This window comes from Lobosporangium transversale, assembly GCF_002105155.1.
Source record: "Lobosporangium transversale strain NRRL 3116 chromosome Unknown BCR41scaffold_5, whole genome shotgun sequence".
NCBI classification, from domain to species: Eukaryota; Fungi; Mortierellomycota; class Mortierellomycetes; order Mortierellales; family Mortierellaceae; genus Lobosporangium; species Lobosporangium transversale.
Window position 1 is genome coordinate 757,026 of NW_019028983.1, and position 22,811 is coordinate 779,836.

The window sequence follows — 22,811 nt, forward strand, 5'->3', positions numbered from 1 at the left end:
ACGAGAGAAAAGAGGATAGAGATGCAATTTCAATTACATTTTAGGTTTGGATAATCTATTAAAAGACAGGAACACCTCCAACTACATCTGAAGGTTTCCTGGCCTCACCAGTTAAAGCCTCAGCCAAGAAGGCATACTCTTCGGCCAAATGGACCTTCTTGTTACCGGTGGCGACAGAAGCAGAAGGCTCACGACCAGCATAACGAACTTCTTTGTTGGCATGGTTAGTAGTCTCACGAAGCGAGGTACGGATGCGTGGAGCAACATGGGCCCAAGCGCCCATGTTCAGAGGCTCCTCTTGACACCAAACAATCTCCGCGTTGGGATACTTGTCAGCGTACTCCTTGACTCTGTCATAGGGGAAGGGGTTCAACTGCTCAACGCGAGAAATAACTACATCATCAATCTTGTTCTGCTCACGAGCCTTGACCAAGGCGTAGTAGACTTGACCAGAGCAGAAAATGTGCTTCTTGATCTTATCGGAGCTAACAAGGTTTTTATCATCAACCTCAGGGATAAAGCGTCGGAACTGAGTATCGCCAGTCATCTCCTCCAAAGAAGAGCGAGCCATAGGGTGACGCAACAACAACTTGGAGTTGAAGACGATCAAAGGTTTGCGGTAGTCCCGGTGAATCTGGCGACGGAGGACATGGAAGTAGTTGGCAGGAGTGGAGCAGTAGACCACTTGCATGTTGCAGTCCTGGTGTTGTCGCGAGAGCTTCTCTTCCGACGGGAACTGGTTGGGATTGTCATCACACATTTGGAGGTAACGCTCGATACGGGCACTAGAGTGCTCAGGACCCTGTCCATCATAACCATGGGGCAATAGCATGGTCAATCCTGTACGTTGGAGCCACTTCTTCTCTCCAGAGGCAATAAACTGGTCGATGATACATTGAGCATTATTGGCAAAGTCTCCGAATTGAGCTTCCCAGAGAATAAGCGAGTTAGGGTTGACAAGTGAATATCCAAGCTCAAAGCCAAGGGCACCAAATTCGGAAAGTGACGAGTTGCTGACTGAGAAAGCAGCTTGACCGTGACCAAGATTCTTGAGAGGGACATGGAGCTTGTCAGTCTCCTGGTCGTGAAGGACAGCATGACGGTGCGAGAAAGTTCCACGTTCAACATCTTGACCAGCCAAACGGATGTGTTTGCCCTCTGAGAGCAAAGTGCCGAAAGCCAAGCCCTCGGCAGTGGCCCAATCAATGTTGGAGCCAGTCTCAATGGTCTTGGCACGAGCCTTCATGATGCGGGCCAAATTGGAGTGAATCTTGAAGCCAGGAGGATACGAGCTAATGGTATTTCCAACATGCTTCAGGGTCTCCATAGCAGCACCAGTGGGGAACGTGGGAAGAATTTCTGTAGCCAGCTCAGCAGGAGATTTGAATCCATGCCATGAGCTGGTCATCCATTCCTTAGGTTGGGCTTTGTAGTCCTTGCTCTTAGAATAGTTTTCCTCAAGAATGTCCCAGATGCGCTTCTTCATTTCGTTGATCTGCTCCTCCTTGAAAGAGCCTTCCTTGATGAGCTTATCAATGTAGTTATTTAAGGCGGGAGTCTGATGCTCAATAGCTTTGTACATGATGGGCTGAGTGAAGCTGGGTTGATCAGTCTCATTGTGTCCATGACGTCTGTAACAGACAAGATCAATAACAACATCGGTGTGGAATTCCTTGCGCCAGTCAGCAGCCAACTGATGAACAAAGTTGACAGCCTCGACATCATCAGCATTGACATGGAAGATAGGAGCGTTGATCGATTTTGCAATGTCGGTACAGTAAGCAGTCGAACGAGCGAAGCGGGGGTCAGTGGTGAAGCCAATCTGGTTGTTGACAACAATGTGAATGGTACCTCCAGTCGAGTAAGCAGGCAAATCCATGAATCCGAGGGTTTCATAGACGACGCCCTGTCCTGCAAAGGCAGCATCACCATGCAAAAGAACAGCGAGTGAGCGAGTTCTTTCTTTATCATCCATGTAATGTTGAATGGCATGAGTCTTCCCGAGGACGACGCCATCTGCAGCTTCTAAATGCGAAGGGTTTGCGACCAAAGACAATTGAACGGGCTTGCCCGAGGGAGTAGGACGCTCATAATTCATCCCCAAGTGGTACTTGACATCTCCAGAGAATCCGTCCTGAGCAGAATTACCACTAAATTCTGAGAAGATGGACTCGTGGGGTTTGCGTACAACATTGGACAAAACGTTGAGACGACCACGATGAGGCATTCCCATGACAATAGACTCGACACCATGCTCGACAGATCGATCAATCTATGCAGATCCAAAGAATAATTGGTTGATTAAATTAACTATATATATATATATATATATATATATATATATATAATAGATGCGGCCTGCAGTTTGCTCACCAGTGCTTTCATTCCGGGAATCAAACTCTCGCCTCCCTCAAGGCCAAAACGTTTTTCGCTGGGATACTTTGATGCAACAAAGCGTTCAAATGAATCAGACCAGATCATGCGGTCAAGGATCATGGTTTTCTCCTCGATGGTATACTTATAAGGACGAGGAACCTCGACACGGTGTCGAATCCAGTCGCAGCGGTCTCTATCAGGAATATGAATGTATTCGACACCAATAGAGCCGCCTAGATATTAAGGATAGTAGTCAGAAAAAGCGATGTGGAGGTGAGCAACGACGCCTGATGAAGACAAGAAAGCATGGGTATGATAGGAATCTAACTGATTGGGTACTCCTGGTTTTGAATGTAATTACACAAATAGTTTATCCACGAAGGTCCATTAAAGTGATTTCATCATGCTGGCATGTATAGCGCAATGTGGGATCATTCCACGTTCGTTGGGATCACGCCGTGAATAATCAAGTCAACTTAATCAATTTTTTTTTAAAAAAAAAAAAATAAATAAAAAAAAACGTACAGTAGATAGTTTTGAGATGATCAATAATCTCACGGAGCGTTTGTTTGCTTCCTGTGTCAAGGAAACCTGGAAGGATGCCTGGTCCGAGAGAGAAGGTGCGGTCAAGATCTTTCTCTGAAAAACCATAGTGAGTGATGTCCAATTCACGTGGTATGACAGCACTCAAGTCGGCCTCATTGATGCCGAGAGGATCCAGACGAGCAACGTGATGGCCACGAACCTGGTATGCACGGACTAATAACTGGATCTTTAGATGATCAATGACATCCGAGGATCCAGCCTGGGAGCCGGGTACCAAAGAGGGAACACCACCAGTTGGAGGAATGGTAGGAGGAGCCTGGAAGGATTGAGAGGCAGACATGCCCTGGGACTGGTTCCTGAAGTAGATCTGCCACGAGAGGTGAACAGAAGAAGGGTCCTTGAGCCAAGCAGAATACATCTCCTCAACATAAGCAGCCGAGTTGCCCTGTAGAAAGGCATCTTTGGCGACCACTTGTTCACCTTTAGTGGTGCTAGAAGAGGCCTTACGAATAGACACGAGGGTAGCGACAGGAGCGTTGGTGCGAGCAATGCTAGAGCGCAATAAAAGGGTAGACTGACGTGCCACCGGCGCAGAGGCCGTGCGAGCTAGTGAAGACAAGGGAAAAGGCATAGTAGGCAATAGGAAGGGCAATGGCAAAAACAAGCGTGAGAACGAGACAAGAAAAAGATAGTGAATCTATGGCTCTATGACTTGAGGTTCATGGAGGTGTATTAAACACACACAATTAAAGATAAACAAAAACAAAAATGAAAAAGAGAGAGAGAAAAAAAAAAAAAAAAAAAAAAAAAGATGCAGAAGAATAAAAAGAAAAGAGAGGAGAGATGTAATGATTAAACAAACAAAAAAAAAGACAGACAGATAAAGCTGTTCCTGTTTCCGAGAACGAGGGTGGTAATCTAAGCCACCATTACCATCTTAACGATGAAACTTCTTTCTGCTCAGTCGAAAGGACATGTGGTGTCGTTTGCCATTGTCAACTTATTTGCAACCGCCGTCACTGTTGACTTGATTTCCCAAGGTTGCGCGTAGTTCTGTGTCCTGTGCTCACTATCGGTCCCTTTTTTATGCGTGTTGTGTTTTATCAATTCATCTGTGCACATCTTTCATTCTGCCCTTCCATTGTCACTTGTTGCATCTTAACTGGGCCATGGCTATCCACAATTCTCTACGTCTGTAAGTCATCCTTACTAGAATAGACTTGAGGCAGCATTAGCACCAATACTCTCATATCATATTTTATTATCTTTATCCAAAGTACTGACCTTTTTTTACCTTTAATAAATTTTTTTTATTATTTTAATTATTGTTATTATTGTTACTGTTAATTACTGTTTGTTATTGTTGTTACTTGAATTCATATCGAATTTTTAAAGATATATTAGCATCGATACTTTCACAATTGAACCAGTATTTAATGATCCTTCAGTTGTCACAGAAAACATTGTGATCCAACGCTCTAATGGCCAAGTCCGTTTGAACGGTATGGATAGATTAGCCATGAAGCCTTCGGTCTATGTGTCGGCATTCAACCCAATACGTTACTTTTTATAAAAATATATGTAATTAGCCCCTGCTGGAAGAGTCCCTGCAGATGAGGAAGTCATGTCGATCTATGGTATCCTTGGGATTATACGATTGTTGGCTGGCAAGTTTTATGGCGCGTTTGGAGAATAGTATGCTAGAAATCTCATTCGTGATCTTTAAAAGCCAAGCCTGGGGATATTAAGCTTAATAATGATATCTCTATTATAGGCGAGTACATGATCGTGGTTACAGATAGACAAAGAGTCGGTCAAATTGGTGAACACGACATTTTTAAGCTCAAAGAATACAAGATCATGCCATTCTCGCGTAACAACCTAGCACTCTCTGAGGCTCAGGTAAGGCCATTTGCTTTTTACTTGGATTAAGAAGTTAGCATTCATATGGGCTTATGATAAATAGGAAAAGAAATAATCAGTATTACTTCCTTGACCGGCTCTACTACACTTTATGTAGACTGGTGAGGAGGCGTCATATATTTCTCTATTACATTCACATCTACAATCAGCAAAGCTTCATTTCGCATACACCTATGATCTAACACACACGCTTCAGCGGCAGGCTGAGCTCCGGGGCAATATACAGCCTATGTGGGAACGAGTAAGTTATTTAATTTGGCAGACCTAATCATATCTTTTTATACTTGTTTATTTGTATGTTTGTCAAAATTCTAATTTTTTTTTTTTTTTTTTTTTTTTTCTTTAAGGCGGATGAGAGGTTCTTCTGGAACTATCGTCTTCAATCAAAATTTATAGATCACACTCGCAGACACAAAGACCAAGATGTAAGGACACTATGCTAGAGACCCATTCCTACAGTCGTTAAAATAGATGTGCTAATATGCTCTTATTTGCATTATTCAATAGTTGGGCAACTTCATCCTGCCAATCATCAACGGCTTTGTGGATATTAAAGAAGTTGAAATCAACAGAAAACCTTTTACTTTTGTATTAATTTCGAGGCGATCGCGTCACCGCGCTGGTACTCGCTACTTTTCACGAGGCGTGGACATTCATGGAAATGTCTCCAATTTTAATGAGTCGGAACAAATTGTTGTAGTGGACACCGCTGCCCAGTCGACAATACCAACCGCTGTTAGGAACCACATAATGCTCTCTCATGTTCAGACTCGCGGATCAATTCCTATCTTTTGGACTCAAATTAATAACATCCAGTACACGCCAAAACTTCAGATCTTTAATGATCCGCAGACTGTAAGGCATCGCTACTTCCTTCCAACTTGTTCATAGAGATGTACTGCACCCACTAAAGTTCATATTATAATGTACTATGGGTTGTAGGGAAATGCTTTTCGACGACATTTTGAGGCACAAAAAAGGTACTATGGGACTCAACTTGTTATCAACCTCATCAACAAAAAGGGATACGAAGAGCCCATGGGAACAACCTTTTCGAAGCAGATAGATATTTTGAGTGACCCCGACATCAAGTATTACCATTTTGATTTTCACCATGAGTGCAGCAAGATGAGATGGCACCGAGTATCGCTTTTATTGGACCATTACCATGAGGATTTGGTAGCACAGGGGTAAAAATTACTGTGATCTTGCGCCTCGTTATCGTGGAAGCGAGCCATTTTTTTGCAAAACATCACCAACCTTTGTGTCTCTATTATAGATACTTTAAAGCCGAGGCTAACAGGCACATGATACAGAGAGTATATCATCGCCAGTCGTCCGTCGTCCGTACCAACTGTATGGATTGTCTGGACAGAACAAATGTTGTTCAGTCGGTTATATCCCGATGGGTGCTGAATCGTCAGTTACAAGATGTTGGTATCCTCGCTGTAGGAGAGCAATTTGAGACATTTAAACAATTCGAGTCCGTCTTTCGGGATGGTGAGCTTTTCGTCATTTAGTTTAACACCTCTTGCTGAAAACTGAGACATTAATCATATGGGGCCATTGAGGCATATGACTTCTAATTGAAAGAATATCCTCATTCTAGTATGGGCTGACAATGCCGATATTATCAGTTGTGCGTACTCAGGGACAGGAGCCCTCAAAACAGATTTTACAAGGTATTGGACAGTCGCTTGGTTTCAAGTACACAGGTTGAAAAAGATGACGATGCTAATAAAGACTGTACACATTATTTCTCTATCATATCCTTTTGAAGGACTGGGAAGCGCACGAAGGTTGGTGCTCTCTATGATTTGCAGAACTCAATTGTTCGCTACATCAAAAATAACTTTTTGGACGGATCGCGCCAGGTAAAATTTCTATTTCTTAAGGAGTTGCTCAGTTCTCAACAGTTGGTTTCTAACCTAATATCCTTCTGGTGCCAATCTATAGGATGCCTATGATCTTTTCTTGTCATACGATGTTCATGAGAATGGATCGTATCCACTCATCGACGATCGTCCACTCCATTTCAAGCTCATGCCTCTTGGTCTTATTATTGGCTTTGCCATGCTGGTGTCCTGCGCCATTATTCCAGAAAGTAAGTTTCTCATCAGCTGCTGACTTGCGTAGACCCCATAAGCTTAGAAGTATTGCTAATATTTAAAGGGCGCCACATTGGTGTCTGTTTATTCTTTGAACAGGTTTTTTCAGCACACATGTACTAGCTTTTGCTTCTTTTTGGGTTGCTGTGATAGTGTATATCATCCATTTCATTTTAGCAAACGGAGTCTATTATGTTAATTGGCCGCGGTTAGTTCCACTAGGCTATGACCTTGCGGCGATGACTCGAAATCATACATTCGAATCGGATACAACGCTGGGTACCGCCGAGGTTGAGCTCGGATGGAAAAATGAATAGACGAGTATCTATTAGACAAGCTATGCCTCATCAACTTCATTAAAGTAGTGCTGCTAATCTTAAATGTTCATAAACAATGTGCTTTACTTGCCATTCTGAATGTATTGATTACAGCTCTTGAAATGTAGCCAGTGTATCATAGTCTTGCGCAATGGCGCTTTCTCATGGATCGCAGTTTTATGTCTGTAATATTGTTTAATCAATATTCAAAGGAAAATAAAAATATTGCAGGGAGGCCGAATCATGGCACCCAGGCTTCAGTACCCATTATTATTCTCCTTCATTCATATCCAGTGATTAGTGATTAGTGGTGCCGGAATGAAATATTTCATTTTCCAACCTATAGTATTCGTTCCTCCTCTGAGCGGCATAGGCGCTTCTGTGAGCATGTATGCGGCTCATGTTCTCATCCGAGACTGTAAATACAATTGGTGCAGTGAACAAGCTCTGCTTTTTCTAGAAATTAGATCTCCAGGCCAGCTATCTTGAGTGTTAAATGTGGCAAAGAATGGGTTGTCTAATTTTGGTTTACGTTTTCGTTCTGACGTAAGTAATCTTGCCCTGGTCTAGTACTGTGACCTTCTGAAATGGTACAAGGACAAATCTCCGTATGCTTTCCTCATGCGTTGAATGGGTGCGATAAGATAATGCTTGACCTGCATGCTGAAAGTAAGATATAAACCGATAAAGCACCTTCGTATTTTAGAACTTCATCATAAATAGCCTTTTGAAAAGAGCGCTGTTCAAGTCAGCGTGTTTTCTTTGAACTCGGAGATTGAACATTACTTTAGTAGGGAGGGTCTAAATTGGTGGCGCAAATGCTCTTGAATTTCTCCGATACGCATTGTGTTTATTGATCAGCAAACTTTGCCTTCCCTTCACCTGATCGTCATTACATCCTTACTCTTTCTCGATCTATAAGCGACATCGTCAAATGTATACGAGAACCTTATTGCAGCACTTGTCAAGGCAGTGGAATGGCCATCTATTCCATTCAACTGCTTCAATAAATTTCAAGAATACGTCCCAAAGGCGTCTGTCTCGTGTCTCAGTAAATAGCCTAAAAAGAGAATATGGACAGTTCAATACAGTAATCAACACAGGGGAATCCTGGATATTGAAACCTGAGGCACGTCTTGGAGAGCTGGAGCGTCAAGGCATTAAACCTTATCCCAGATACCAGTCGCCAAGAACACCTATTATTCCTGTGAAGGAGGTCATTGCTAAATATCAGGATAAAATTGAAGTTGGTACAAAAGACAAATCCAAGAAGATCTCAATAAACGGTACGAGGTGGAAAACTACGCTAATCTAAAAGTCATTGCCAGTCAAATATACAGGAAGTTGATGTCTAGAAGTCTTTCACCCTTGTTTCTAATACTGGGATTTTTTTTTTTCTCTTTTCGGTCGACGTAGGTCGTATTTACTCAAAGCGCGACTCAAGCTCAAAACTGATTTGGTTTGATCTGATACAAGATAATCAGTCGATCCAAGCCGTCTTCAATCGTAGAAACTATCTAGGAAATGATCAGGAATTCGAGAAAGCTGCCAAAAACTTTCAACGTGGAGATATTGTTCGTAAGCGTCATTTGATACAAGGATGCAAGGTTTGCTTCTGGTGAAGATTGAATTGATGAGCCAGATAATTAGTCAACTTTTTTTTTTTTTTTTTAAAAAAAAAAAAAAAAAAAAAAAAAAATGTAGAGCTAACAGGACATATAGGAAAGACAAAAACTGGAGAATTGAGTGTATTCATTACAGAATCCTTTGAGCTCCTCTCACCATGTCTCCACGCAATTCCAATGCGATCAGGGCTCAAGGACCCTGAAAAGAGGTTTAGGAATAGACATTTGGACTTTTTGGTCAATCGTGATGCTCTTGAGATTTTAAAAAAGAGGCGTGATGTATGAAGCGCTATTTCTTTGAGAAAGGCCCCGCAATATTCGGCCATAGATAGATCAATCCATCAAATAACTTTTTTTTACTTGTGTAAAAAGGTTATCAAATTTATTAGAGAGTATCTGGATAGCCGCAATTTTCTGGAGGTGGAGACGCCCATTCTATCCACCCAGGCGGGTGGGGCAAATGCAAAACCATTTACCACGCGTGCTAATGCTTTGGACATGGAGATGCAAATGCGTGTCGCTCCAGAGTTATATCTTAAGGTACTAGGCCATCCTAGCTGTCTGTACACACTGTCAGTAATGTAATTATTGATGTGCTATGCCTAAACACATCTGTACACAACATCCAAAAAAAAAAAAAAAAAAAAAAAAAAAAGCAACTTGTTATTGGGGGCGTGGACCGCGTGTATGAGTTAGGAAAGCAATTCCGTAACGAAGGCATAGATGCCGACCACAATCCAGAATTTACGACCTGCGAGTTTTATCAAGCATACGCAAATTTAGAGGACCTATTTGAGATGACAGAGGACATGCTTCAAGGTATTTTCAAACACTCAACCGCAGGTTTGGATATGTTCTAAAAATAATTCTTATGGTCGCCATCTACCATTTATTTTGCGTGCATAATTAGAGATGGCAAAAACAATTACTGGGTCAACAACTATAAGTACAAATGTCTTGAGTACACCTATAGAGCTTTCATTCGAGAAACCTTTTCGAAGAATCAACATCATGGAGTTTTTGGAGCAAAAACTCGGTGCGCCTTTACCGGACCTTGAAAGTAAGTTCCTTTTTTTATCTAAACTTATTTAAAGATAAAACTTTTACTAAATGAAACACTGCGTCTTATTGCTTCAATACACCTGAACTGGTTTTTACAGAGGAACCTATTGCAGAACTTCTTGAACTCTGTAAAGAACACAACCTATTTGTGCCAGCGCCGCACACTATCCCTAGAATTATGGATAAACTAATATCATTCTTTATTGAGCCTGAGTGCGTTCAGCCTACGTTCTTATGGGGACATCCCATCATTATGAGCCCTTTGGCAAAGGATATTCAGTTGGACTCGGTAAGATGTAGATACAAATGTATATTAATATTTAAAATAGACTATAGATATTGTAAATGACTAATGACATGAAACAATGCCTAATTTTTTAGGGTCGAAGCGTTGCAGGTCGCTTCGAGCTCTTCGTAGCTGGCAAGGAGATTGTTAATGCATATGAAGAGTTGAATAACCCAGTACAGCAACGAGACAGATTTGTAAAACAGCAACGCGATAAGGAGAATGGTGATGAAGAAGCTCAGCCGATGGATCTGGCGTTTTGTGGTGCACTTGAATACGGGTTGCCCCCAACGGCCGGATGGGGTATGGGCGTGGATCGTGTCTGTCAGATCCTCACAGGCTCCCAACATATCCGCGATGTGCTTGCCTTCCCAACCATGCGTACCCGCAACGCCACCACATCCACAACGGATATAGTTTCAAACAAATAAATTTTATTCAAAATTTCCTATAATTGCAATTGAGGTTCCGTATAAACACGTCACATGGTGCGTATTGGCCCGACTGCCGACCGTAGAAGCGTGATAGTGATCTCAGGTCCTCTCCATTCAACGTGCTTCCATTCGATCATGGTGAGCTCACCATTCATACTGAGGCAATTGAGTCTCCCTCAGCGTGTACGGTCAAAGGTCCTGTTGAACACAGGATATCCTGCACTGGCAGCACTGCGGCAAGTCCAGAGTGGAGTTCATATCAAATTTTATAATGCTCTTTACAGCACTCAAGCAGCTATCCCCGATCTGACAGATAAACCATACTACATCACGACACCAATTTTCTATGTTAATGCGGGTATTGCCAATCTGGAACGTTGGATGTTTTAGCTACTACTTGAGTTGCCCGACTTCTTTTTTTTTTTTTTTTTTTTTTTTTTTTCGCAGATTATGGTACTAATAAGGAGCAATGTATTGCGCTCGGTGGCATAGTTCCTCATATTGGGCATTTGCATTCAGCGGTCCTTGCGGACACCTTCAAACGCTTCCACGTGATGAAAGGCCGCAAAGCATTATTGAGTACAGGGACGGACGAACATGGACTGAAAGTAATAAAAGATTTGGACATTTTGAAAATTTTTAAATAATAATTCAATAGAATTACTAATAGGTACTAATAGGATTAATGACTTTTTTATCAATAGATACAACAAGCCGCAATGCTAGCAGGAGTAAAAGAGATTGATTTATGTGATCAGGTTTCTCAGCGGTTCAAAGACTTGTTTGATGCAGCCAATATCAGTTATACTACATATATCAGAACAACAGAACCACGCCACACCATCACTGTCAAGGAGCTCTGGCAAAAGTTGTGGGATAATGGATATATCTATAAGGGACAGCACGAGGGTTGGTATTCCATTTCTGATGAAGCATTTTATGCGTCAACACAAGTTGAAGAGAGGATTGATGAAAAGACGGGTAGTAAATACCATGTAAGAGCAAATTTTGGCAGCTCTTTGATGATTCGATGATCAACATTCAAAATCTTATCAGCCATGTCATCTTCAACATAGATCGCCATTGAGACAGGAAAGCTAGTTGAATGGACAACAGAGGAGAATTATAAATTTAAGCTGAGCGCTTTCACCGATCGGTTACTCGAATGGCTAGATCAAAACCCTGATGGCATGTAGCAACTGTAATCTCTCCATAATTTGCTAATGTCTTTTCTAAGGCGCTCAAAACACTGATTAAAGATACTACTTTAAATTGTTTTCTTTACTGTTAAAAACAACAGCTATCGTGCCCAAGAGCCGACATCAAGAGGTCCAAAGCTGGATCAGGAATGGGCTTTCTGACTTGTCCGTTTCAAGATCTAGATCAAGATTGACTTGGGGCATCCCTATTCCGGGAGATGATAGCCATGTTATGTATGTATGGATGGATGCCCTCACAAACTATTTAACAGTCGCAGGATATCCGTGGAAAGACAGCGATATGGAAAAGAATCAGGCTTATGGATGGCCTGCAGACGCTCAGGTTGTTGGGAAGGACATATTGCGCTTCCATGCCGTGTACTGGCCCGCTTTCTTAATGGCTGCAAAACTGGATTTGCCAAAGAGAATTGTAGCTCATGCTCACTGGACACAAAGAAAGATGAAGATGTCAAAGAGCATTGGAAACGTAGTGGACCCTTTCACAGCTATGGAGGAATTTGGTACCGATACTATTCGATTTTACTTGATGAATGATGGGGGGCTCGTAGATGACACAGGTATACTTTTGAGAAAGGAAGAAGCAAACAAAATTTTTTGAAATCTATAGTTTAGAAGTGAACGGTTGACATGGAACTCGATACAATCATTATAATTATTATTATTTCTTTGTTACTATTTAGACTATTCTTCCTCCTTAGTTATGGAGCGTTACAGAAAGTTGCTTGCTGGCCAGCTTGGAAACCTTTTGAACCGATCAATTTCTTTGGCTCTCAATCCATCATCGAAGATCCCAGCAGCACCATCCATGGAAAACGTTCATCCTGAAGACAAGCACTTGCATTTAAGGCTCCAGGTAGTTTCAAATGCTTATAACGATGCCATGAGCAATTACAGGACAACGCAGGCGACACAAGCAATCTTTGAAATGTTAGCAGAGGTATAGCCCCCCCCTTTTTTTTTTTATTATTCAAGGGATGTCTATTCAAAGATGCTTTATAATTATTAATATGCAAAGATAAACTGTATTGACCGAATGAATGCAGGCAAACGTCCACATCAGTCAATGTAAACCATGGGATTTGATCAAGGACCCATCCAAGAAAGATCGCTTAGATACGGTGTTATGGTATTCCATGGAATCTGTACGCCTAGCCGCTCTGCTACTCCAGCCAATCATACCTACGAAAGCATCAGAAATACTAGATCAGCTCGCCATCACAAAGGAGGAACGGTCTTGGGATTTTGCATATCTTGGTCGTGGTTGGATGAAGGATTTAGAGGCAAGACGCGTTCGTCCTAGTGGACCCGTGTTCCCACCATTGAAGCCCACAAAAAATAAGCAACTCTAGTCGCCAACAACAATAATGACCTCGAAATGTCTAGCTTAACTTGATTACATATTCAAATATACGTGACCATTTAACCATTGTATTAATTACAGAGCATCACTCAATTTTAATTCTAATGATTGAACATATCTCGCAGGATTTCTCAAAGGAAACAAACAAAATAGCTAGTGGCTTCTCAATACAACTCTGGATTGTTACCCTTTGGATGAATGTCAGAGATGGTTTAATAAAATAAAGCTACTAACTATGAAAAAAGCAAAAATAAAAAAGGGATAAATCATAGAACCAATACACCAGTCCCGAGATTTTGAAATGTTGAAAGGAGTCAGCCTCTACTTCATCCCACGCAGAGACGACTCTCCACATCTCTACGGAGAGATTTTACTTGCGAAGCATTAAAGCTTTTTTGGAACAGCGGAAAGGCGAATTCGTAATAGTCATTAATAGCAGAGGAGTATACAAAGAATGCTGTACAGCAATTGCTGATCTTTAGGATCCGAACAAGTCTTTACTCACATTTCCTAAGTGGAGTTCTGGCTTAAGCCAGAAAGGTCGTTGGCTGGCCGATGATATTCAAATGTAGGTGCGAGTTTCAACAGAAGAATCCATAATTAAAGGTAAATAGGTAAGCACGAATTGTCCAGTCTCCCTAGGAGATAGTCAAGTAGGATCTTGTACGAATGATGTACCATTGGAAGCACAATCACGACACTTCAGCCAAGACGGTTGTACTCTTACTTTGAGGGATATCGAGCGCCTCTAGACCAAAGCGGAAGTCTTAAAAGGGCTTGATTGGGGAGAGAGCAAGCGCCAGCTAAACCAACAGAGAAGCGACTTCAAGCGGCAATATTTGTCTGAATTTAACAAATTATAATATCATGTATTGGGCATCATCGCTGGTATTCAAATACACTCTTTTAAAGACGACGACTCAAATTATTTTATGGTTGCTTGATCAACAGCCTTTCATCCAAAGCTAAATTTCGATGTATTGCTCACCAGAGTGTTTATATGCTTTATTATGCTCTGGAGCCTTCATTATTATTATTTTCTTCATCATTGAGTTCAGCACGGATAAATAACGGAAGAAAGGCCTACATGTCCGTATATCTGCTTATGACCCCTGTCAAAAGTGGACGATCCATAAACACAATTAGAATGGAGGTAGGATGAGTGAGATTTGTACATTAATTGTTTGTAAAATACGAAGCATTTATTAGCGGCATAGTGGTTAGCCTGGCTCACAATGTGCTACAACTTGAGGATATTCAAGTTTATAATATATAGGTCGTGCCTGCATAAACCTAAGCACTAAAACCGCGTTTCTAAATACAGCAATCCACGATTCCATTTCCTTGTTTCCTGATTTTGGAAAAATTGAAAAGCTTGTAAGCATATGTGCACAGCATTTATCGCGACTTTAACTTGATAATAGCCCTAGTCCTAGCTCCTTGAGCCATATCAAGGATCAGCTTGCATTAATGAAGAGTGTGTTACCACTCGAGCAATATCTTTCACAGCATTTACGTCTTCAACTGCAAATATCTGGAACTGCACATCATGAAGAGAGACAGTTTGTGATACTCTTTTCGTATCATGCGAAGACAGGCAGGGTCCCTTATGAGGGCAAATAAGAGCCATTTTAGGTAGTGGTAGAAACTGCTCGTGAGGTTGGAGCAGGTCTTTCCCTTTACTTCCATGAACTGCTTTATTTCCTGTACACAAAACGGCCAATAGGCATCGTGCGCTACCAGCCAATCAGATTTTCTCATCTCAATATAGCGTATATATAGCCACCGTTGTGCTGACTTCTTGCAAAGAGAGAAGGAGGCATTACTGAAAAAAAAAAAAAAAAAAAAAAAAGCACCTCATCGGCACTTTCAGCGACAGGAAATACACCCAACTTTTTTTTAGTAAATTTAATTCTTCAATCTTCTGATTGCATTTGCTTCCGGTCATCATCCTTTTAGAATATCTATTGACTTGACTGGGTAAGATAAAAAATAAACCGTCCCTTGGCAATTACTTCCTGCAAACCCTTTCTATAATTAATTTAATGTGACAAGTACATGGACAATCATCTTGTATTTGCTTTGTACATGATCATTTCTTTATATTTTGCTACCGATCCCCATCACTTAGATGCGTGTGATTCAGCATATATTGTAATTGCCTTTTTTCTATTTTTTTTTTTTGCTGGCTTCTTATTGTCTACGCACCCAGTTTCTTCAGAAATTTCTTTTTAAGTTGTTCTCTTAATGCACAAATGTGCAGCAATGGAAAGGCTATTTATCACGTGGTTGGATAGCACACATCATATATTCCTATCATTAAATATCCCATCTACACTGTCCCTTAGGCTGTTTTTAGAGCATTACATTCTATTTCCTGCCTTTCTTTTCCCATCCGTCGTGCGTGTGCATCTTCACGCCAGCATACGCCGACAACTGCAGCAGAAGGAACATCAGGAAGCCACTGTTTTGGTGTTTGCCTGATTGTTTTGAGCCCACAAAGAAAAAGTTCCCTCAACATGGCCGAGGTGAACAGAACTGTAAGTACATTTGTTGTTTGTTCAGGGCTATTAGCTTTACAGATTATATCTTGAAGTTATTAGCTGGGGTGAAATGATTGTTTTTCTTTTTAGCTTTCTTGTACTATGTCACCCATACTCTTCTTTATTTTTTCATTAGTTGCCAGAAATACTCAAGATGCGACTTCAATCGGAAAAGGCACACCAAGAAAAAATCGAGTATGTGCAAAATATATTTAAATCATTTCATTATCCTTATCGTTAGGCATCTTGCCAATAACAATTTTACTTATCTGCTTTACCGTCTTTAGTGAAATCCTCGTTCGACGAGACTTTCTTCTAAAACAGTTCTTTTACATGAAGCAACTCGCTGGAACGGAAGCTAGTCTGGAACCCGAGCAAGATTTCTCGAAAATCGACGTAGAGAAATTGAAGGCCTTTCAAGAAGAACACCGGCTGTCAGAGTAAGAGAAGCGAAAGTGTGGGCTGTAATATTGCAATTTCGACCTAATAGTTTTTAATGAAAAGCATTTAAATGTAATAAAATTTATCAACTTAGATCAAACCCGACCTCAGGAATGCTCGAAATCGACGGAGATGAGGAAAATGTTGAAATGGATATTCTAGAGTCTTTAGTGAAGCAGGAAAGTACCACGCCTACAGTAATGACACCATCGGATAGTGCGGTTGTGGTTCCAGATCTTACCTCAGATTCGCCGATGGAAATTGTTGAAAACGAGCATGTTGAAACTAAGGAAGCAGGTGGAAAGGAGCCTACAATCAAGAAGGAACCAACACCATCAATAATCAGCTTTGAAGATGTACAAGATATAGCGCACGAAGGCAACCTCGCGTCCCCGAAATCCAATGCTGCATTACCTGAAGGCGACAATCCCACCCATGGCGATCGGCAGATGACGCCAGAACCAAGGACGCCTGGAAGCACACCAGGAAGTACCCCTGGACCTCAAAACAATTCAGCTGAGACGTCACCCTCTCGTAAACTGAAGCGCATGCTTCCTCCTCCAGAGCGTATGGTGACACGGGGAGTCAGTGGGGCTATTCGACATCGAAGTGTAGAAGAAATATTAGGGTCCGCTTCTGAAAGATCACCCACCACGCCTACTCTGCGCCATCCTCAATATGAGCATCCTTCGCCGGTAGCAACCTCTCCTATCAGTGCTTCAGATTCTAGTGTATCCACTTTGGCTCCATCCACAACAAACGATGCCTTGAATGCGGCGATAAATGGTGGCTCCGTAACAACTCCACCAACAAATGTAGGAGAGTCCACACCCGCCAAAGCCGTTGCTTTGAAACTCCATTCAACAAAAAAGCTTGCCCAGCCAACAACTACACCAACTATCATGAAACGCTCGGATTCACGTTATGGATCATCGCGGCACGATCTCATAGATGGATCGTCTTCATCCGGCCGACCTCCTAGACATGTGGATCTTTATGCTTGGCAGCTCAAGGCTCAGTCGCAGCCGATCTACAAAGCGCTACAGACTGCGAGTAAAGTACTGACAACTAAGGATTGGAAGGTAGCACGCGAAGAACTCAAGCTGGTGCGAGCGATGCAACGGATAGAGGCACTGAAAGCGGGTAATCGCTGGAGCTTCAAGCAGATCAAGAAGCATCGAGGACCTGCTAGGACGAAAACACACTGGGATCATTTACTCGACGAAATGCGCTGGATTCAAGTGGATTTCAAGGAGGAGAGACGTTGGAAGATTGCCACTGCGTATCAGATGTCAAGGTGGATCATGGCATGGCATGAAGCCGAGGATAAATCCCTCGTTTGTGTCTCGGTAAGTGATATTTCATTAATTTGGTCTTTTTTTTCTTTTTTTGCTTTATTTTTGTTTTTGGATATGTTATCAATCCTTCCCTCTTTTATACATCCATAAACAGCGTCGAAAAGTTGTTGGGCTCTCAGAGCCGATGTTATCCGAAACACAGGGACATTCATTGCAGGCGATGGAAACGACGGTCAAGGTGGAGGACATTATTGATGAGAACATGATGGATATATCTGAACCTTCTTTGGAAGCTTCTCAAACATCTGGTAACGATAGCGCTGTGAAGCAGGATAAGGATATTACGACTGAACGCTCTATCAAAATCGAAGCAGAAGATATCGTGATGTCTACACCCACAGATACATCAGAACATTCTGCAGCGGATGCGCCGGATGCAGCATTAACATCCGAGTCAAAGTTTAGCAGCAGCGACCTGACAGAGGCTGAAAATAAGATACTCGTGGCAAAGATGAAGGATAATGCGAAGGACGATTTCATAATGATGCCACCACCGATCTCACCCGCTGTTCTTCAAAAGTGCAGGCCTTCAATTTTGGAGCTCGATACGAGCACTACTGTTTTCTCATTAGATACTTTGGAGGCTCTCATGGAGGGCGTTCACATTGGATCATTTGATGTTGGTGCGTTATTTCCAGATTTGCCACTCTATGGGCCCCCTAATCCAGACGATAATGACGCCTATATTGATGAAGCGGAACACGGTAGAGTCACTATGATTAGCAGATTAATGAGTTCTAGGCCGCCTACACTTGAGTTTGGCCCCTTGGCTTCTCAAATTATCTATGTGAAGCGTAAAAGAGAGTTGACTGGCGAAGCAGACGATTTTGAGGAAGAGGATGCTCGAGTGCCAAAAATTGAGGGGAAGATATTAAACGCTATTCCTGGAACGGAGCCGCCCAGAGCTGTTCCTGTTTTGTTTCAAGCCAAAAAAAATAAGGATGCACCCATGATACCCATTCGTAGACCTACACCCCCAAGTCCCCATGCTCAGAGAACACCTGTCGTTTGGCTAAGTGAAGAAGAGGATCTTTTGATGACTTTAATCAAGCCCTATCAATACAACTGGGACCTGATCTCGGATATATTTAATTCTATGCGTGGTCCTATCATCTCATCAGACCGAAGAACTCCTTGGGATTGTTATGAAAAATGGGCCAAGAAGGAGGGACCACAGTCTGGGGGCAATGGTACAGCGATTGAAACCAGCTTAGGACTCATCCCAATTGGCAATCTTCCTTCAAACTCCATACCGTCGCCCTCTCCTCCAAAGGCTAGGAAGGATAAAGATGGCAAGAAGATTGTTACAACTATTAAGGCGGACCCAGCACGGAAGAAGCAACGCTCGATGAGCCTACTAGAGGCCATGAAGAAAGCGAGCAAAAAGCGAGAGGCTGCTCAGAGCCGTGTCAACAATAGTGGTGAGCTTTAAGCGCATTTTGTTACAGGATAACATTTTATCTTGTCTGAACCACCGCCATTTACCCAGACTTTGGTTCTTATATTAGGTTCTGCAGTCGCTGCTGCTGCAAACAAGAAGACTGTTGTAAACCAGGACAACCAGGGCCAGAGCCCGAAAGTTGGAGGCAGTACTGTACTACTGACGCCAGCCGATTTAAGCAAGGTAAAATTGGAGCGGGAACGTCAATTGAACCAAGCCATGCATGAACAACGCCAGATGCAGGCAGCATCGTTAGCTCTTGGAAGGGTGAGTCACTGGTTATTGCTTATGTCGATAGCAACTTCTCTCTGTAAATTCAGAATTATTGATATTTGTGGTCTGTTTTCTCGCTTTTTTTTTTTTTTTTTTTTTTTTTTTTTTTTTTTTTTTCATTTTCTCGTGATTTTAATCTAGCCTGTCGTGCGCCCAACCATTCCAAACGCTCCTGGAATGCCATTGGATGCAACTCAGCAATTGGCCCGCCCTACCGGCGCTGTTACTGCCCAGGTAACTGCTACACAGCAACGAGCTACACCCATGTCGCCACAAAGCAAAGCTGGAGTGCGGCCTCTTAACGCACAACAAGTTCAGGCACAGGTGCAGGCCCAAGTTCAGGCCCAAGTACAAGCACAGTCTCCTGCGCAAGCCCAAACTCCAGTTCAAGTGCAAGCGCAAACTCAAGCACAACAGGCGCAGGCAGTCCAACTCCAACTTCAGCAGCAGCAGCTTCAGCAGCAGTTGCAACTCCAACAGCTTCAGCAACAACAGCAGCTTCAATTGCAGCAGCAGCAACAGCTCCAGCAACAGCAGGTACAAGCCGCTCAAGCGCAAGCTCAGGCGCACTCTCAGGCTCAATCGTTGCCACAGGTGCAAACCCAGGTCTCTCAGCCAATCTCTTTGCCTGCCAGTCTGGGTGCCGCACAAGCAATTCAGCTCATCCGTGCCGCTAACCCTGCATTGTCCCTGACCACCCCGCAGATCCAGGCTTACCTTCGCCAACAGCAGCAGCTTGCTCAGGCGCAACAGCTTCAGCAGCAGCAACTTCAGCAGCAGCAACTTCAACAACAGCAGCTAGCTCAGGTACAGGCGCAAGCACAAGCGCAGGCACAACAGCAACTTCAACAGCATCAGCAGCAACAGCAACAGCAACAGCAACAGCAACAGCAACAGCAACAGCAACAGCAACAGCAACAAGCATCATCATCTCCACTCGCAAGGCCTATGACATCACCAATGCCTGGATTTGCAAGTCCCTCTCTCCAGGCGCACCATTTACAGGCGGCTCAACAGCAGCAACAGCTACTGGCACAACAGGCTCAGCAGTTACAGGCTCAGCAACTACAGGCTCAAGCCCAGCAGCTTCAAGCCCAGCAGCTCCATGCTCAGAAACAACAACAGCAACAATTACAGCAACAGCAGCTGCAGCAACTTCAACAACAACAGCTTCAGCTTCAAGCTCAACGTGCTCAAGCGCAAGCCCAAGCATTACAGCAGCAGCAAATTCAGCAACAAGCAATGCAGCAAAAGCAACAACAAGTGGTACAGCTGCAGCAAATCAAAACACCTACAGGTTCTCCTCGACAAGCTTCGACTGCTCAAATGGGTGGATTGACCCCCACACTTCCCAGCGGACCTAGCACGCCAGGCGAGTCCATTAATCAAGTGAGTGCCCCTGCAAATCGTGCAAATGGTTCAGGAAACGGATCGGCCAATTCTTCGGGAGCAGCAACGCCATCGACCCCTATTCTTGCTGGAGGCGTACTCAATAATACCTCTAACATCGGGTTAGTGAATAGCAATGGCACAAAGCCTCAACAGCCTGGTCAAATCTTGAATATCGGGAATGGAGGTAAGGGTGGCAACACACCTGTTTTGGCGGCTGGAGTCGTGAATAGTCCAACTATGTTTCATTCTCCCGCTGTAGCATCATCTGCTGGAGCTACACCTACCGCGGCCCAAACCCCAATCATGAGCAATGCTCAGCCTCAGTCTCAGCAACTCCAACAGCAACAGCAGCAGCAGCAACAACAACAGCAAGCTCTTCAGCAACAACAACAGATACTTCAACAGCAGCAACAACTACAGAAACAGCAGCAGCAGCTACAACAGGCGCAGCAGGTAGCAGCAGGCACACAAGCCATGTCGACTTCCCCCATGCCCGCGGTTCCGTCCATGCCGATTGTCCCAACTCCGCAAATGATTGCACAAGTAGCTCAACATTATCCAAACCTCCCTCGTGTCCAAGCTGAGACACAAGCACGTCAACAACTGATGCGTTATTTTGAGGGCCAGCATCAGGCGATTCAACGTCAGCAGCAGCAACAGCAACAGCTGATTTTGTTGCAACAACAACAGCAGCAGCAACAGCAGAACGGACAGCAGCTTGCCGGTCAGACTACACAGACTCTACCGCAGCAGCAAGCATCTCCACAGTTGGCGCAGCAGCAAATTGGACAAGCAGCTACGCTTATAAATGGTCAACCTTTGACGGCTGCTCAGCTAGCTCAGCAAAAGCAACTGCTGCAACAGCAGCATATCCTTCAGCAGCAAAAACTACAGGCGCAGAAATTGCAAATGCAGCAACAGCTAGTTCAGCAGCAGCAGCGTCAACTTCAGGCGCAAGCCCAGGTGCAGCAGTTGGCTCTACAACAGCAACATCAACAGGCGCTTGCATTACAGCAACAGCAGCTTGCCTTGCAGCAGCAGCAACAGCAACAGCAGCAGGCCCAGCAACAAGCTCAACAAGCCCAGCAACAAGCCCAGCAACAAGCCCAGCAACAAGCCCAGCAACAAGCCCAGCAACAAGCCCAGCAACAAGCCCAACAACAGCAGGCCAAGAAGTGACCAGACTTTTTTTATATTCCATCTTCACTCTTTCTACTTTTTCTATGTTCACTACACAATGTACGATACTTCTCAAAGCTGGTTCATATGTCTTCCATCATTTGTACGCTCCATCATTTCTTAATGGTCCTGTATTTATAAAGCTCAACATCGGTAATAAAAAAAAATTAACAGTTGAATACTAGCAGCATTTGCCGCTTTTTTATTTCTTGTGCCATTCTGTGCTATTCATGCAAAAGAAAACTAAACTTTATTTTGTAATGTGAAATTCTCTCTCTAACCATTGGTGATCAATAAGAGTCAATCATTGAGGCAAATCTTCTTTTAATGTCAAATTGTACATAACCCTGAAGCTACCTTTAAATAAAAAGAATCGAATCTGCATTTACCTGATCGTGAGTCGGAGAAAGGAAGGAGAGGGAAAAGGGCAAGAAGAATAGATGAGACATTGTAATCCTGGCTCTTGGAGAATAAGCTCTAGCCGTCAAGTTATTCGACTTGGTCAGCTAAAATGAGACGAGCATTTATCCCCTTTCCCGATCATTTTCGGAAAAATTGGATTTGATGAGATGAATCGCTTACTTCTGAACTCGCCGATATTTTTAATTAATATTTGAATGCTTATGCAACCTCCTTTTTTCATGTAACGATGTTTACGTCAATAGGAATATGTTTCCCAGTCGCACAAATGCACAGAATCAGAAGCTCAACGCAGTTATTGGAGACGACAATGCAGACAGGGATGCAGCCAAGTAACCTTTGATATTTGTTTTGTGGTGAGAATTACCATGGGCATGTGCACTATCTCACATGAACGCGCATCGTGTTGTGTTGAAGCATCAACATGGTATACCAAAGGCGGCAACACCAACAAAGTATTGTTCAGATATTTTTCAGCCAATGAGTGCCGTGTTCTTTCCTGGAGGA

At 43.0% G+C, this 22,811-nt stretch overlaps 5 protein-coding genes across 5 annotated transcripts; 4 read left to right on the forward strand and 1 right to left on the reverse strand.

Moving 5' to 3' along the window:
• Nucleotides 1–58: 58 nt before the first annotated feature.
• BCR41DRAFT_393093 (oxoglutarate dehydrogenase, E1 component) lies at nt 59–3,553 on the reverse strand (the record flags this gene model as incomplete). The annotated part of the gene is made up of 3 exons (XM_022028525.1): nt 59–2,272; nt 2,374–2,609; nt 2,902–3,553. 3 exons carry the CDS (start codon nt 3,551–3,553, stop codon nt 59–61), a joined length of 3,102 nt encoding a protein of 1,033 aa, XP_021884819.1.
• A 365-nt stretch (nt 3,554–3,918) lies between these two features.
• BCR41DRAFT_347364 (SacI homology domain-domain-containing protein) lies at nt 3,919–7,335 on the forward strand. Its single transcript, XM_022023081.1, has 13 exons — nt 3,919–4,117; nt 4,318–4,424; nt 4,512–4,589; nt 4,697–4,824; nt 4,943–5,086; nt 5,193–5,270; nt 5,353–5,700; nt 5,788–6,035; nt 6,125–6,345; nt 6,455–6,527; nt 6,626–6,719; nt 6,802–6,949; nt 7,053–7,335. Exons 1-13 carry the CDS (start codon nt 4,092–4,094, stop codon nt 7,268–7,270), a joined length of 1,911 nt encoding a protein of 636 aa, XP_021884820.1. The 5' UTR covers nt 3,919–4,091; the 3' UTR covers nt 7,271–7,335.
• Nucleotides 7,336–8,141: 806 nt separating this feature from the next.
• On the forward strand, nt 8,142–10,674 carry BCR41DRAFT_332475 (hypothetical protein; the record flags this gene model as incomplete). The annotated part of the gene is made up of 8 exons (XM_022021853.1): nt 8,142–8,556; nt 8,687–8,848; nt 8,975–9,174; nt 9,268–9,435; nt 9,552–9,714; nt 9,806–9,955; nt 10,056–10,246; nt 10,339–10,674. Exons 1-8 carry the CDS (start codon nt 8,205–8,207, stop codon nt 10,672–10,674), a joined length of 1,722 nt encoding a protein of 573 aa, XP_021884821.1. The 5' UTR covers nt 8,142–8,204.
• Nucleotides 10,675–10,780: 106 nt separating this feature from the next.
• BCR41DRAFT_347373 (tRNA synthetases class I (M)-domain-containing protein) lies at nt 10,781–13,326 on the forward strand. The gene is made up of 7 exons (XM_022023082.1): nt 10,781–11,035; nt 11,170–11,285; nt 11,382–11,672; nt 11,754–11,865; nt 11,978–12,454; nt 12,578–12,834; nt 12,941–13,326. Exons 1-7 carry the CDS (start codon nt 10,813–10,815, stop codon nt 13,244–13,246), a joined length of 1,782 nt encoding a protein of 593 aa, XP_021884822.1. The 5' UTR covers nt 10,781–10,812; the 3' UTR covers nt 13,247–13,326.
• Nucleotides 13,327–15,776: 2,450 nt separating this feature from the next.
• BCR41DRAFT_368050 (hypothetical protein) lies at nt 15,777–21,884 on the forward strand (the record flags this gene model as incomplete). Its single annotated transcript, XM_022026355.1, has 9 exons — nt 15,777–15,797; nt 15,937–15,995; nt 16,088–16,240; nt 16,336–17,590; nt 17,694–19,020; nt 19,108–19,307; nt 19,455–19,547; nt 20,850–20,889; nt 21,253–21,884. The coding sequence occupies 9 exons, from the start codon at nt 15,777–15,779 to the stop codon at nt 21,882–21,884; spliced, it is 3,780 nt and encodes a 1,259-aa protein (XP_021884823.1).
• Between the last annotated feature and the right edge of the window lie 927 nt (nt 21,885–22,811).

What these genes read in the sequence shown, in the direction of transcription:
- BCR41DRAFT_347364 (XM_022023081.1), top strand. Translation starts at nt 4,092, where the DNA reads ATGGCTATCCACAATTCTCTACGTCT. An exon ending in GCAGACACAAAGACCAAGAT is followed by an intron (nt 5,271 to 5,352) that starts GTAAGGACACTA and finishes ATTATTCAATAG; the next exon opens with TTGGGCAACTTCATCCTGCC. An exon ending in GAGGATTTGGTAGCACAGGG is followed by an intron (nt 6,036 to 6,124) that starts GTAAAAATTACT and finishes TCTCTATTATAG; the next exon opens with ATACTTTAAAGCCGAGGCTA.
- BCR41DRAFT_347373 (XM_022023082.1), top strand. Translation starts at nt 10,813, where the DNA reads ATGGTGAGCTCACCATTCATACTGAGGCAATTGAGTCTCCCTCAGCGT. An exon ending in CGGACGAACATGGACTGAAA is followed by an intron (nt 11,286 to 11,381) that starts GTAATAAAAGAT and finishes TTTTATCAATAG; the next exon opens with ATACAACAAGCCGCAATGCT. An exon ending in TCTTTGAAATGTTAGCAGAG is followed by an intron (nt 12,835 to 12,940) that starts GTATAGCCCCCC and finishes GAATGAATGCAG; the next exon opens with GCAAACGTCCACATCAGTCA.